Raw genomic sequence first — 14,021 nt, forward strand, 5'->3', positions numbered from 1 at the left:
ATAGTACCCATGGGAACATGAGTCGACGCTGACTAAACTACCAGCCCCCATCATTTAGCCCATTCATGACCCGACTCATGCATGAAACCTCAGCTCTTCGCCGACTGTATTCTGTATCAATCGTTGAAATGAGTAACCGAGAGCTCGCACGCCACACCAACACCTTTCGAGTCTCTCACCCACAACGTATCAAGCGGAACAGACCAACCGTATCATGCTCCACCTGTCGTGCGCGTAAGCAGAAATGCGACAGACAACAACCTTGCAGTGGATGCCAGAGACGTGGTTTGGGAGGATCATGTCGCTTTGAATCTATCTCAACGCCAGCAAAGTCGACATCAGCCGAGAATAGCGAGATGGGTGTTCGGACTGAACTTGGGAGAATGCGTGGTGTGCTGCAACGTCTCCTGAGCCACCCCGCTCAAGTCCAATCAGAGGAATCTGTCAAGCAGCTTCTTGATAGCATAGATTGTATCGAGAAAACTGTCAACAAAGACACTCGCCGACAAGTTGCACCAGCCCCCCCTGCGAGTCAGCTCCCAGACATCATATTTGGCACTGTAGCTAAGGTTTCCCTGCAAGATATCTTGACAGCCGTACCGCCTCGCAAAGTTGCAGATAGAATAGTATCAACATACTTCAACGCCAAACACGCCGTAGTTCCATTTATCCATACACACCAATTCCGGAAACAATATGAAGAATTCTGGAAGGATCCGGTCTCGAGCAGCCACCTGTGGGTCAGCATACTGTTTTCTATCGTGGCTATCGGTGCTTCTATTTCCGGCGCAAGCACACCATTCTCAGGCCCCGAGAGTTCATTGGCATATACTAATATGTCAGCACGGTGTCTTGTCTCAGGACAGTACCACAAAGCCGTGGAATTCTTAGTCGAGGCTTTGACTCTCCATCTTCATTCTCGACGCTTTCATCAAAAAAGCCCAGACGTCGATCTATGTCAACTACATGCCCTGGCCGTTCGACTTGCTCATCAAAGATTCTATCATTGCGAGATGAACCAATTTCTTCAGCTTATAACTCCCTTCGAGGCCGAAATGAGACGTCGTGTGTGGTACTTTATCCAGTATTATGATGTTTTATTCTCGCTCGAGTATGGGGTACCTCCACTGATCCACGAAGATACTCACTCAACTGGCCATCCGACCGACGCACAGGATGATGACTTTGATGAGGACTCAACAGTGGTGCTGCCTAGAGCGACCACCGATACATCACTCCCTTGCGTGTTGATGTCTCAGGTCTTACCCATCTTACGTCGGATCATCTGTCATGCATTGGGCTTTAGCACCTGCAGCTATTCAGATGCAATGCTTGTGAAAGCACAGCTGGACATCTGGTACCAGTCTATCCCGTCTTCACTTCGTATCCGATCGATCAAGATTACCGCTTTTACGGATTCTAATCATATCATCATGCAAAGAGTCCTTTTTGAGCTCATCTACACCACGTTCATCACACTCTTATACCGTCCATATCTGGATTCTTTGACATACAGCGATTACGAATTCCAGACAGCTCTGGACGTCTGTCGTAAAAATGCTGTAAGGTCAGTGAGAATCTCTATAGAGGTTGATCGTGAGATGCAGGAAGGTGGACGACTACATGATGACCGACACGTTGCTTCGAGTTTATCGATAAACGATTTATTGATGTCGACCACTCTTGGCCCCCTTGAGTTTTTTGAATGTGTCGACTTGCCGTAAGTATAATTTTAGATAACATGATGTCTCGGGCTGACGTTTTTTTAGGCCTATCGAGGGAAATTACATCGTGAATACGTTGCAGACAGCAGTGCAGTTGTGGTCAACAAGACCGTGCTTCTCTCCCCATGTACTTGAAAACTCACGACTGCTTCGCATAACGTTAGCAAGCATATGTGTGGTAGGTCCCGAATTGATACACATTTCCCATCCCGTACAGGACTCAAATTACATTGTAAATACGGAGGATATTGGAGAGAACAGACATAATGTCTCATGCCACAATGAGAAGGAAATCCTGTACGAAGACGATGGTTTCAATCATTGAATCGATAAGGTCACATGAGATGATACCTTGGCGATATGATAGGGACAGTGCAATCATGGGGTCTTAAAACTTGTACTAATCTGTCTTCTCATTATGAATCGTTTAATGGATTTCCAATCATGCGTTCCAGCTGTGCAACCGTGGGGTGTGAGTTATATGAGTATCTTAGATCGTGATTGAAGAAAATACACGATTAAGCGTCCACGTCTGAGACCCGGTCTACCGCATCATTTATTTTATATCATCAACAGCAAGATAAGCCCCTATGCCACATAAAGTGGGGTCAGGAGAGACGGAGATATCGGAGCAAACAATTGCCCCTTTGGGAAATTATTATATCCGCCTTTACGGCCGACAAAACAGGCATCAGCACTTGTGAATCTATTGCATGTTCAGAAGCCGCGAGCGCACGTTCTATGGCTTTTCAAAGTCTACAAAGAGACATTAGTAAGTGAATAGAAATGTATAAAGAGTGCAGTTGCACGCTTTCTAAACCATGACTCCAAGCAATCCAATACGCTCAGCATTCATATCTACTTCATACTTTTGCCTAGCATATCCATCATGAGTAACGCAGCTGTCCCTACAACATCTACCTCCCTTGTCCTCAACTCTTTCAATGGGCGACTTGACTTGGAGAACACCCCGATCCCAAGCCCTACGCCCTTTGGATCAGTCGTCGTCCGTGTTCTCAGCACTCCAGTTAGACCTCACCAGCGAGCTGGCTTCCATGGAAAGAGTTCACTTTCTTTCAAGCCCCCGTATAACCCCGGTGACGGAGGTGTTGGCCGTATCATCTCTGTTGGACCGGACGCTGTAGCTCTGAAGCCAGGCCAACTCGTCTACATGAACAACTTTGTCACTGCAAGAGATGACCCTAACACACGAGTTCTCCTTGGTATTCACGATGGCGGTGGCCCTGAGCGTGACATCAAGCTATTCAATCTCTGGCAGGGCTTCTGGAGAGACGTTGCCATCGTTCCAACAGAGAATGTTTTGCCTCTCGACGAGAAGATTCTTGTCCATGAGATGGGATATTCTTATGGCGACTTGAACTATATCCAGCGACTTTCCGTTGCGTATGGTGGCATCAAAGCTGCCAACCTCCAAGCTGGAGACACTGTCATCGTTGCACCTGCCACTGGTCATTTTTCCGGAGCAGTCGTCGAGCTGGCTGCTCAAATCGGCTGCAAAGTCATTGCAATCTCCCGCTCCGCATCCAAGCTGGAACCTCTCACTTCTCGATTTCCTCGAGTCACCGCTCTTGAGCTGACTGGAGACGAAAAGAAGGACACTGAAGCTATTCACGTCCTGGCACCTCATGGCGTCGACGCTTACATCGATGTCTCGCCCCCTGCTGCAACAGCAGCCCCCCACCACCTGACCGTCTCGATCAATTCACTCAGCTCTTTCGGTCGCGTGATCTTTTTGGGCATGATGTTCGACATCAAGATCAACTATGCCAGTCTCATGGTTCGAAATATCACTATCAAGGCGAAATTCATGTACACACGAGAAGAGCTCGCCTCGCTGATCAAGATGATTGAGGCTGGAGTTCTCAAGTTGGGTAAGGAAGCAGGACATCGGGTTGTTGAACGTGGATATCGTCTGGATGAGTGGGAAGAAGCGGTAACTGTAGCAGAAACAGCTGTAGGATGGGGTGAGCAAGTCCTTCTTTACCCTTCACCAGAGGTGACCGAGTGAGGATGTGGCATCGGGGAGCCAAACTCGGCTGCTAATCGTCGGCAAGCATGTTATACCATTCCAGTACACATTCTTTAAATTGAGTATTCTTATAGCCTAAATCTTATCATACTCTCTGAACGCCTATCCCATCTTTTAAAACCCAAATGGTAATGAATCCATAATGTCCATGTTTTCGTCCGCCTCTTCCTCCAAACAGCGATTGCAGGTGCACTTGAACTGAAACTGCGTTTGGGCATATTTCTGTCTACTTGATACATCCTTCCGCGTCGCGAGATCAAAGTAGGTGATCATGCATTCTTCACCCTTGGATATATCTCGAGCAGCTGTATATACCATCCTGGCTTGGCCGTCGGGTTTATGTGACACCTGGGAAGAAGTCAGTACTAAATGCAGCACTATACAGTTAATCTCAACTCACATTAGGTAAGCACGAATGGTTGAACTGGGCAGCCCTGGGGTACAGAGCAAAGCCGTAAGATTCACCTCGGGACGTAGCATTGTCGTTCACAAATTGAGTGCCAGTAGCTTTCGGGTACAGGCCAAAGGTGTTGGTTTCTTCCTTGCACAGCAATAGCAGCATATCGTCGGCAGTCAACATGCACGGTAGAACAGAGGTATCACTCAGATACTCATTGACCAGTCGTTTCCAATGCGTCAACTGTTCCTCTGGCCATGAATCAAGGTATGCACAACACATGTCGACGGCCTTCCAGCCACGCAAAAAGTGAGCTTCCCAGGGGTACCGATGCTGTGCGACAGCATTTCCGCTGTGCAACTCGGCGTTCCACGTGGCGAGCAGACGAACAACATGCCAGAGGGTCGCAAAGTTGTACTCGCTTTCTTTGCGACGCATGCTGTCGGCATTCTTCTTTAGCCAGGCACACTCATAGTCATGTCGGAGCTTGTCGGAGGCTCGGCAGGCGATATTGCACCAAACAACGTCTTTGAAACAAGCGTTTTCACAGCGTACGGCACGGCCATTTTGCGGGACACGGCGAGAGCATGAGAGATTGCTGCATATGAGCGGTTCGGCATCGGACGTCACAGATGGGACGATGGCATATGCTGTGTCTACCAGGAGAATGGTGCCTTCTCGGATGGGACCCGTGGCTCGGAGTAGTCTGCCCTTGCAAGGGTCCTGGTCCGGTACCAAGTGAGGATGGACGTAAAAATCCAAGTCGTGGGTGTTGGCCACATTCGAAGCTTTCAAGGCGTTCGTTCTAGGGGCTTTTGGCGGGAGGCTGGGTTTTTGGAACTCCATTGGCGCGGTTTTTTGGTGTGATGTGGTCGAAATACAGAGAGCATGGAGAAAGATACGGTGAATAGAGTCGAAAATAGAAAATAAATTTGCTGGCAATTGCTGTTGAGCTTTAGCGATGTAGAGTCTGGACCCTCGGGAAGGTCGAATTCGGTTAGACAGGTTTGGACCACTAAGACAAAGACACCATCGCCACTGCCACTGCGATAAGGAAATTATTTCGGCGTAACCTTTTGCGGGTTGGGGCCATCTCGACTCATCTTGAATATCGCTGTATCAAGTACGGCCGAATGTGGTTCAAGGTTTGACATTGTCACTGCAGGAGAGACAGTAAGACAGTCAGACTCAAAGTTGGATGGGAATAGAGTTGCAAGTGATCAGTTTTGCACTGGCACAGAAACAAGACAGGAGATGATCTATTTACTGATGAACCAAAGAGTGTCTGTTAACTCAGCTACCCTTATTATTTTCCGTCAATTTTCTTAGGCTATATCCGATCTGGCCCCGTTAAATCGGCATTGCCATAACCGATGAAGGGACCAAGTGGAGCGAGAGATGCCTCCAGTGACATTGAACCTTGTAACACGTGCACGAGGGACCCTTTGCTTGCCCATGATGAGGCTGACGGGCACTCTAAGTGCTTTGTGGTGACATCCCTGCAAGTATCCTGGTGGGGAGAGTTTCGCGAAGCTTCGGCAGTCAACACGTACAACACGGTACCTCTAGAGTAACACTGCTAACAAACCAGCCGGAGATATGCCTGAGGCTTCAATTGTTTCATTCCACAGCATTCCAATGCTACGCCAAGCTGCGAATACCCTCGCTTGTGTTCCCAAGTTTAGAATAGTCAGCCAGATAAGCCTTGCCCATCATACGACTACAGGACATTTTATTCCCCAGGCCGATAGATCTCTTTGACGTCATTTATCACGGTTCACAAAAGAATGCGACCGAAACTTCCTGATATTGACCGCATTTCCCTACGTCTCGCAATAAATTCGCCTTGTCCACGCATCAGAACCGTCTCTTATGTGATGTTTCTGTATCCAGATTTGTTGTTTAGGTAGTTGCGTGACTCCCATTATCCTCCTACCAGCGCAAATGTCTCTCGCTCAGCATGTGACTCATCCAGAGGGATTCGACTACGAAGGCCCCGCGAATCCCAACTATGAAGGTCCAATACATCCAGATATCTCTCCTGGTTTCGGAACACCAAATATTCTTGTTCCCGATAGATATGAGTACGAATCTTTTCCCGACAGATCAAGCTGGCGACGCTTGAGTTTTGCCCCCATTGAGATTGCGCAAAAACTGCCCAATCTCGCTGCTTACAAGGTCTCCAACTTTAAGCGATATGGTGAGTCAATTTAGACCAACTCAACTCTATATGCTCTACTAACTGTCTGCAGCTCAGGTAGCAACTGCTATAATAGCTTGCTGGCTTGCATCTGGCATCGTATTCGGTTTCGCTGCTTTAAAGCCCATCTTGATCTCTGAAGGCATTTATTCTGAACTCTGCGACAATGACCAAAAGAGTCTTGGACACGCGCCAGACTTTCAGGTTCCATGCGCTGCACAGGATATGCGACTTAACCTGCTTTTCATCTCAGCATCAATCTCCGCCAATGTCTCCTCCCTCTTTGCAGGGGCCGCTCTAGATCGCTACGGTCGTCGCGTATGCTGGCTTGTTTCCAGTCTTCTGCTGACTCTCGGGTCATTGATGATGGGCCTGTCGTTTTCCATCCCCGGATTCCACGGTTACCTGGCCGGCAACATCTTGCTAGCTTTCGGTGGCACTTTTCTCTTTGTTTCCTCGTTTCAGCTGGCCAATGCCTTCCACACGCTTTCCGGTTTGATCGTTGCTCTCATTACAGGAGCTTTTGACGCTTCTGCCGCCGTCTTCCTGTTCTACCGTATGGCTTATGAAGCCTCCGACGGTAGATTCACACTGGATAAGTTCTTCTTTGGCTACATTTCTGTTCCAGTGTTTATATGCGTTGCCGAACTACTCTGGATGCCTGCCCATTCATACCATACTCTACCTCAACTCGAGAAGAAGCTTCAAAAAGCTGTGGATCGAAATCGTGATATCCATGCGTCGGATGATGAAATTGAAGATACGGATGAATTGAGGCGTATTCGGAGTGTACGTGCTGATCAACGGAGAGCCAAGATTGAGAAGATCGAAGAGGTTGCAGGCGATAGTGAAGAAAGAGAAATGCGAATCATAGAGGAGGAAGACCGACAGGAAACCAGCGGTGTTTGGGGAGTCTTGCATGGAGTGCCTGCTCACAGACAGATGATGTCGCCCTGGTTCATCCTCATACTACTTTTGACAATTCTGCAGATGCTTCGAATGAACTACTTCATCGCTAGTGTCAGGTCACAGTACCGATATATGCTGGGTTCTGACGAAGCGGCTAAGCGCATCAATGACTTCTTCGACAACGCTTTGCCTATCGCAGGAGTTTTCGCGGTGCCCTTGGTTGGGGCTTTACTCAACAACTTGAGTATTCCTTGTATCTTCGGCGTTGTCACGGTTTGCATTGCTATCATTGGAGTTCTCAACTGTCTTTCCAACATTTGGGCAGGGTATGTTACTGTTATCGTATTTGTCGTCTTTCGGCCTCTTTACTACTCGGCCATCTCGTAAGTAGCTCCCCATATCTTAATCTCTCGATCTTCATACTAACTCGCATACTAGGGATTATGCCACCAAGGTTTTCGGCTTTGCCACTTTTGGGCGTATCTACGGAACCATTACCTGCGTCTCGGGAATCACTCAGCTTGCCCAGTCTGGTCTTGACGCGCTCACACACGGCCCACTCCATGGCAATCCAACACCGATCAACGCGACGCTGGGTGCTGTTGGAGCTCTTGTCGGTGCTATTATGACCGTATTCGTTGCCATCAAGGGTAACAGATTTGAGGAGAAGAAAGCTGAGATGAAGGCCGATGACGAGAGAGAGCGTCTTCTGTCGAACGCGCAGTCAAACTATGGCACTGGACACTAAATAGGTCATAAGCCATTTTATTGCTGTGTAGAAATTTTGTCACGCCGTTTCTGGAAACAGGCATAGTGGCATGTTGATGGAGTGTTCCGTCAGTGCCTCAGATTCACGAAACAGCGCCACATGAGACATCCTGATGTTGGACTTTGAAAACATACAGGTGGTTGTCTTTTGTTTGGTGTTTGGCACAAATTTGATGACAACATTGCCTTCGGTTGCCTTGCATCGAAGGTCATACACATCCAAGCGCACAGTTAGTTTTCTAATAACTATCTAAAAGTCGGATTTTAGTTGATGGCTTTAATGTATGGACATGGAGTATTCAGGCAACAGGTTACGGAACATCGATATGATTGTGTAGAACGATTCATATAATGACAATGACGATTTATTTCTTGAACGACTTCATACAACGCGTGATTTATTCTTCTAGGTAGTTACAGCATTCTCGCATAAACATATAAACATAAGAAATACAATATTGGCGCGTCTAAAGCTCAACCACACCCTCGGCCGACAGCAATCCTAAACGATACATGATATTGGAAAAGAAGAGCATCACATGCCAAAGACAGACATCAAAAATATGCTGCGACTTGTCGCGTAACCAAAAGAACCCGTGCCGGACCTTTTGGGTGATAACAGCCATCCTGTCCGAAACCTCGTTGAAAACCTCGTAGACCTTGTCCAAAGCGGGATGCAGACACTGAGGTCTACTGTCTGGAGAAGGACTCAGGTCTTCTTGCTTCGGCTTCTTTGCCTTTGGCTTCTTTTCCGTATGAAGATCGGGCATGTATGCATCGGTCTTGTAAACAGTATATGCGTAAGAGGGACCGCCGCACGTTTCCAGTGTATCTCCGCGACACCCAATCGAACAAAACTCATCGTCGACACGTCGCCTTTCTTGCGGGAGCCCAGGAGAGCAGAAACATTGTGTATGATGTCGTAAAGCCACCGCGAAACCCTTCTCGGCACACTGGGTAGTGCAGGAGCCTCCTTTCGGGTTTCGATTCGGGCCATGGATGTCCACGCGAACAAGCTCGGGAGTACGGCGGGTAGATAAGAAGCGATCAAACCTGAAACAACCGTGAGATTGTTTTGTGTTTGCATCGATTCTGATATGACCTTGCAGTCCAGAATTGTAGATACTGTAAGTATCTTTGCCGCCACAGGACCCCTCATCAGCATCTCGGCAAGAGTGATTGCAATGGAATTTATCGACTTTGCTATCCTTCCGGGGGATCGTATCACGGCATACACACGTTTTTCCTTGTAACGCAGAAACCGGCATTTTCAAATTCCTGCACCTGGAGGCGCAGAGTTCGACTCGGCCGCCACCAATGTGTACCTGGATGGCTCCCTGTGTGACGGATTCCTCGGCGTAGCAGCCCGACAGCGACGCCTTCTTTGAACCCGGGTTCATGTTAAAGTCTTCAGGCTGTTCTTTGAGCCTGGGCTTATCGAATGAAACACGGGTGTCTAATCCAGTATTGACGACAGTCCAGACCTGAGTTCCACCACAGTCTTCATATGGGTTCCCAGGGCATGAGGATTTGCACAAAGAGTCGGGGCGTCTTCGACTGCGTTCGGGATAAGACTCGGCGCAAATGCAACTATTCTGCCGCACGGCAGCAACCTTTGACTTGTACCTACGACAGTAGCTAGCACAGCTCGCTGGTGTGTTGTTCTGTATACTAAGCGAGTGGTGCTCAGTGATCGGCGGCTCGCTCCAGCATCCATGCCACGTTGTCTCGTGTCGGACTGGAAGATCAAAAGGCCTCCGGCTTAGGTCTACCGGAGCTTTATCAACCTGTTCCGTTTCGTAGACAGAGTAATAAAGCTTGATGCCTTTGGTTCCACCACAACGACCTCCATTATCTCCCAGGCATGGGATATCGCAAGACTCCAAGCCAGAAGAGTAGATACGACGAGGATATGTTTTGGCGCACCAACAATTTGAATCATGTACCAACGCAATGGGATACCCATGATAATTACACCGGTCAAGACAAACCTCACGGACATGTCCGTTATTTCTGACGATAAATTGTCTTGAAGTCAGGGGACGACTGGAGAAGCATTTCCCGACCGGTCCCTTAATTAAGGAAGTGGATTTTTCTTGGGCCTCAACCCCGGTGCTCCATACACTGTAGACAAGATCGGTGCGATAAAGTTTGTTCGTAGATTGTAGGGCGCACCTGATGTCTTCCACTCGAGTAGAAGCATCTGGGAGAATGTTGGTGCAGCCGCATTTAAGGCCACTGAAGACAACAGCAGCCTTGCCTTCTCCGCCGCATGACTTGGCGCACTCACGACGCTCATCTTCAGTGATTGTGATCTTGGTAAGATGGACATCAATTGGTAAGCCGGGATAGCATCCGAGGGGTTTACTGGGACCAGCTGAAGGGGCAAGCCCAGCAGGCGATCCTGAATGAGGTGATAATTTCGCTTCATCTTGAGAGGAACTCTTTGAGTTATCACTCTTCCTTTTTGGGTCTATGTTGAAGACGACAAAGACCTCTTCGATGTGGTTGGCCTTTCCGAGCTTGGGTGCGTTCCATCCGTCTAGACCATGCGCTTTGCAGCGAGTGATGTCGACTTCGTTGGTGCTAGGAGGTTCGCTCTTGGCGCAAAAGCAATGGACGGTGCCAAATGCGACAAACGTATTACCTCGTTGGGAGCATACGAGGGCACACCTCTCGCGCTGCGGCTGAGTCCTGGCAAACCCACCGAGAGTGAAGTCATCAGAGCGCCCTTGGTAGCAACCCTTCAGAAGGTTGTTATGATCATATTGGGCAACTGCCAGAGTCACCCAGAAAAAGAGAGCGGCGTAAACAAAGATGAGCCTCGCCATGGCATCCGAAAATGAGTGATGTCGTCAGAAACAAAGGCAAAGGAAGAGGTTCTGGGTCCGGGAATGACCTGGTTAAGTCTCCCGTCATCGAAGGATTACCTCATTTTACTCACGGACTGCTGTTGGTCGGCCTCGGGTTTATTATGGAACGTTTTAGGCAACACACCAGGTCTGTGCCATAAATGCTGGCTAGGATCATGTCTTCTCGACCAACAGATGTTGCTTCTTGGACGCTAGGAGACAGCTTTAGGCAGGGTTGCGGATCCTCGACTGCGCGGCTGAAGCGGTTAGCTTGGCATCGCGTGAGAGACCAATTTAGAAATCGCCGAATTCTGGAGTGTTGTAGGGTATGTGATCTCTCTGCTGAGCCACTTTGATAGTAGGCAATGGTGCTCTACTTCAACGAGTGTCACTTTATACAGAAGCCTTTGGCAGCCGTGAAAATTGTTACAGTCAAAAACAGCTAGTCGTAGAATTTAAGAACCAAAAAGGAATCGACAATCATCTACACTAGTCCCCCAGGACGTGGTGTGAGAAAGTTCAATTTTGCCGTCTCAAAGACAGTCCAAGTCTACACAACTAGAAATACACATAACTGATAGGACTCACCGCAACTCATTTCAAACCTCTTCATAGCATTATCAACTTGTTACAGTATCGCAGTGGACTAGGTACAGAAGCTCCTACAACTTCCCATTGGGTACCCCTGCCTCTACGTTCTTTCTATTAACCCATGTAAACTCTCGATCAACCGTCGAACAAATGAGATGAAAGGATGTTGACTACCGTGAAACCACTACAACCCAAACCACAGAGCAATTGGTTGATGTGAACTTACCCCGCGTTTTCTGACGTTGATGGCACGACACCAACGTTGGTGATGGTTCATCTTATACCCAAAGAGGTAACTCTGAACTACACGGCAACTGCGGAGCTGACAAACGTGTTCCTGAATCTCGTCAAAATGACGACTGGTCACGAGGTTCTTAATTGTCTAGGTGCAGGATAAAACCCCTTCCCCTCTCTTGTCGTTGTGATGGGATTTCCCCTCAGATCTCCATCTTTCACTCAACGAATATCAGTTCGTATCTTGTACCTCAAACCTACCCGCTTGTTGAAGCAATATGGCTCCTCAGACTATGGCAGAGAAGGCCAAGGCCAAGCTGCAAGCTGTTCTTGAAAACCCCAATAGAAACGATGCCACCTGTACGCGTTACCACCCCCCACAACCTCACTGCTTAACCACAGCTGACCTTTCGTCCAATAGCTTACAAACAAAGAGTATTGACTACCACGACACCCGCGACCGGCTCTGACTGGACCAATACTTGGGTGCGACGAAGCAGTAACGATCGTCGAGCCAGTGTTGGTAGTGACGGCTCAAGTGGATCGCCTGTCCGACGTAGGTCGAGTTTCCAAGAGTGGCTGTATCCTTCTGCTCGTTAAATTACACTGCCGTAAAATGAATGGGATCAAGTGTTGTGATATTTTGCTTTTGATACTTCTTTCTTATGCACATTGGAATACTGGAAGGGATACAATGACCAAGATTGGCAATTTGGACGCTTTCTTTTTCACAAACTATACTTATAATAATACACGGGCTTCTTATTATTTTATTTATTTAATATTGCCCATTTCACAGGGATACATACATCAACACGTCAGTACCTCTATAAGCATATGCCATTTGCTTTAGTAGTTTCATAGTCGTCAATATATGTCAAGGTTGTAAATATCGGAGATATATGGGACATATCATCACAGTGTTTATCATCAAGAAAGATATTAAGAAGTCGAGAATCGTGTTTGAATTAATGTACAGTAAATATCTTTAAACGCAACAACGCTTTTTATCATCTATCCCATATTAGGTCATAATCTAACTTGATCGGCAAGTAAAGGGAGCATGGGCAGAGCCGGTGCTAGTAATATCAATCTGTGAAAACATTAGTTGCTGTTTCCGTAATACGGTATTTTGAATTTGACTTACAATATCCTTGATGGTAGCATAAGTACCAGCACCAAGGGTAACAATACCGATGATGAAGGCAAGGATGGATCCCAAGCTCATGTACAAGTTCTTCTTTTCGAACCACTTGCCCTCGCAGAGCAAAGCGAACCACATAACACCGGGAATCCAGAAAGAGAATCCAGACACGAAGAGGGCAGAGGCAAGAGAGAGCAAGTCGGAGAAGATGGGAATAGCCTCAGCAATGACCCAGGCGACAATGGTGAAGATAGTGACGAGGGTGATCCAGCTGACCCAACCCATAGGGGTGTTGACGTATCGAAGAATCGAGTCCTTGAACATACGGCCATGAAGATATCGGAGTGCAACGGTCGAATTGATCGAACCGGAGATGAAGATAACAGGCAAGGCGACTCCGAAAGCGATCTTGGAAATAAGAGGCCCAGCGGACAGGAGAGCGGGCGACTGAACAGCAGGTCCGATGAAAGCGTAGCAAAGGGCTCCGGTCAGGGTGTAAATGGAGATCTGGATAAAGCATGAGGCGTAGATGGACTTCATGTAATCGGTTGGGGTGTGCATCTCGTCCATGAAGGAGAATTGACCAATCGCGAAACTGAAGGCGAAAATGATGTTGCTGACGGCGACGAAAGCCTCGGCAAAGCTGAGGTCTTCCTTGGGCCAAGCAGACCACTCAACACCAGAAAGTCCACCAGTTGAGTCGCTAGCCTGGATACCGGTGGCGATAATGGTAATTCCAATGGCAGCGAGAATAGAAACGAAATCGATGTAACCAAGAATAGCGACTTCGGTGAAAGATGGGGGGATGGCGAGGATCAGCAGAATGATGGCAGAAACAGCGGAGAAGACGATGGAGCAGACTTTTCCACCGTTAATGTCGATCAGCGCAATGCTACCGGTCAAAGCGTGCGAACCGACGACCATGACAAGCTCGAGAACGAGAGCAGCACCGAAAAGCTCGTAGCCAAAGCGACCGAGCAAAAGGCGTCCAGCATCGGCGTAATGCGAAATGTGAGGGAACTTGAGCTTGACCTGACCGACGATGTAGCTGGTGAAGATGGAGACGAGACCGAGGGTAATGGTGAGGAAGACACCGGGGAACATGCCCAGCGTGTATAAGCTGAAGGCAGACTGAGAGCACCGAGGGCAATA

General features: G+C 48.1%; 7 protein-coding genes across 7 annotated transcripts; 4 read left to right on the plus strand and 3 right to left on the minus strand.

Moving 5' to 3' along the window:
- Nucleotides 1-65: 65 nt before the first annotated feature.
- Nucleotides 66-2,049, plus strand: FGSG_12385 (uncharacterized protein; the record flags this gene model as incomplete). Its single annotated transcript, XM_011323633.1, has 2 exons — nt 66-1,720; nt 1,770-2,049. The coding sequence occupies 2 exons, from the start codon at nt 66-68 to the stop codon at nt 2,047-2,049; spliced, it is 1,935 nt and encodes a 644-aa protein (XP_011321935.1).
- Nucleotides 2,050-2,613: 564 nt separating this feature from the next.
- Nucleotides 2,614-3,753, plus strand: FGSG_12386 (uncharacterized protein; the record flags this gene model as incomplete). The annotated part of the gene is made up of 1 exon (XM_011323634.1): nt 2,614-3,753. The coding sequence occupies one exon, from the start codon at nt 2,614-2,616 to the stop codon at nt 3,751-3,753; it is 1,140 nt and encodes a 379-aa protein (XP_011321936.1).
- Nucleotides 3,754-3,888: 135 nt separating this feature from the next.
- FGSG_03752 (uncharacterized protein) lies at nt 3,889-5,017 on the minus strand (the record flags this gene model as incomplete). Its single annotated transcript, XM_011323635.1, has 2 exons — nt 3,889-4,122; nt 4,175-5,017. The coding sequence occupies 2 exons, from the start codon at nt 5,015-5,017 to the stop codon at nt 3,889-3,891; spliced, it is 1,077 nt and encodes a 358-aa protein (XP_011321937.1).
- A 1,098-nt stretch (nt 5,018-6,115) lies between these two features.
- Nucleotides 6,116-8,028, plus strand: FGSG_03751 (uncharacterized protein; the record flags this gene model as incomplete). The annotated part of the gene is made up of 3 exons (XM_011323636.1): nt 6,116-6,371; nt 6,424-7,606; nt 7,719-8,028. The coding sequence occupies 3 exons, from the start codon at nt 6,116-6,118 to the stop codon at nt 8,026-8,028; spliced, it is 1,749 nt and encodes a 582-aa protein (XP_011321938.1).
- A 487-nt stretch (nt 8,029-8,515) lies between these two features.
- Nucleotides 8,516-10,879, minus strand: FGSG_03750 (uncharacterized protein; the record flags this gene model as incomplete). The annotated part of the gene is made up of 1 exon (XM_011323637.1): nt 8,516-10,879. The coding sequence occupies one exon, from the start codon at nt 10,877-10,879 to the stop codon at nt 8,516-8,518; it is 2,364 nt and encodes a 787-aa protein (XP_011321939.1).
- A 1,051-nt stretch (nt 10,880-11,930) lies between these two features.
- Nucleotides 11,931-12,505, plus strand: FGSG_12387 (uncharacterized protein). The gene is made up of 2 exons (XM_011323638.1): nt 11,931-12,085; nt 12,147-12,505. Exons 1-2 carry the CDS (start codon nt 12,004-12,006, stop codon nt 12,323-12,325), a joined length of 261 nt encoding a protein of 86 aa, XP_011321940.1. The 5' UTR covers nt 11,931-12,003; the 3' UTR covers nt 12,326-12,505.
- Nucleotides 12,506-12,667: 162 nt separating this feature from the next.
- On the minus strand, nt 12,668-13,973 carry FGSG_03749 (uncharacterized protein; the record flags this gene model as incomplete). The annotated part of the gene is made up of 2 exons (XM_011323639.1): nt 12,668-12,818; nt 12,873-13,973. 2 exons carry the CDS (start codon nt 13,971-13,973, stop codon nt 12,762-12,764), a joined length of 1,158 nt encoding a protein of 385 aa, XP_011321941.1. The 3' UTR covers nt 12,668-12,761.
- Between the last annotated feature and the right edge of the window lie 48 nt (nt 13,974-14,021).

Source organism: Fusarium graminearum, chromosome 2 (genome assembly GCF_000240135.3).
Source record: "Fusarium graminearum PH-1 chromosome 2, whole genome shotgun sequence".
NCBI classification, from domain to species: Eukaryota; Fungi; Ascomycota; class Sordariomycetes; order Hypocreales; family Nectriaceae; genus Fusarium; species Fusarium graminearum.

What these genes read in the sequence shown, in the direction of transcription:
- FGSG_12387 (XM_011323638.1), top strand. Translation starts at nt 12,004, where the DNA reads ATGGCTCCTCAGACTATGGCAGAGAAGGCCAAGGCCAAGCTGCAAGCT. An exon ending in CAATAGAAACGATGCCACCT is followed by an intron (nt 12,086 to 12,146) that starts GTACGCGTTACC and finishes TTCGTCCAATAG; the next exon opens with CTTACAAACAAAGAGTATTG.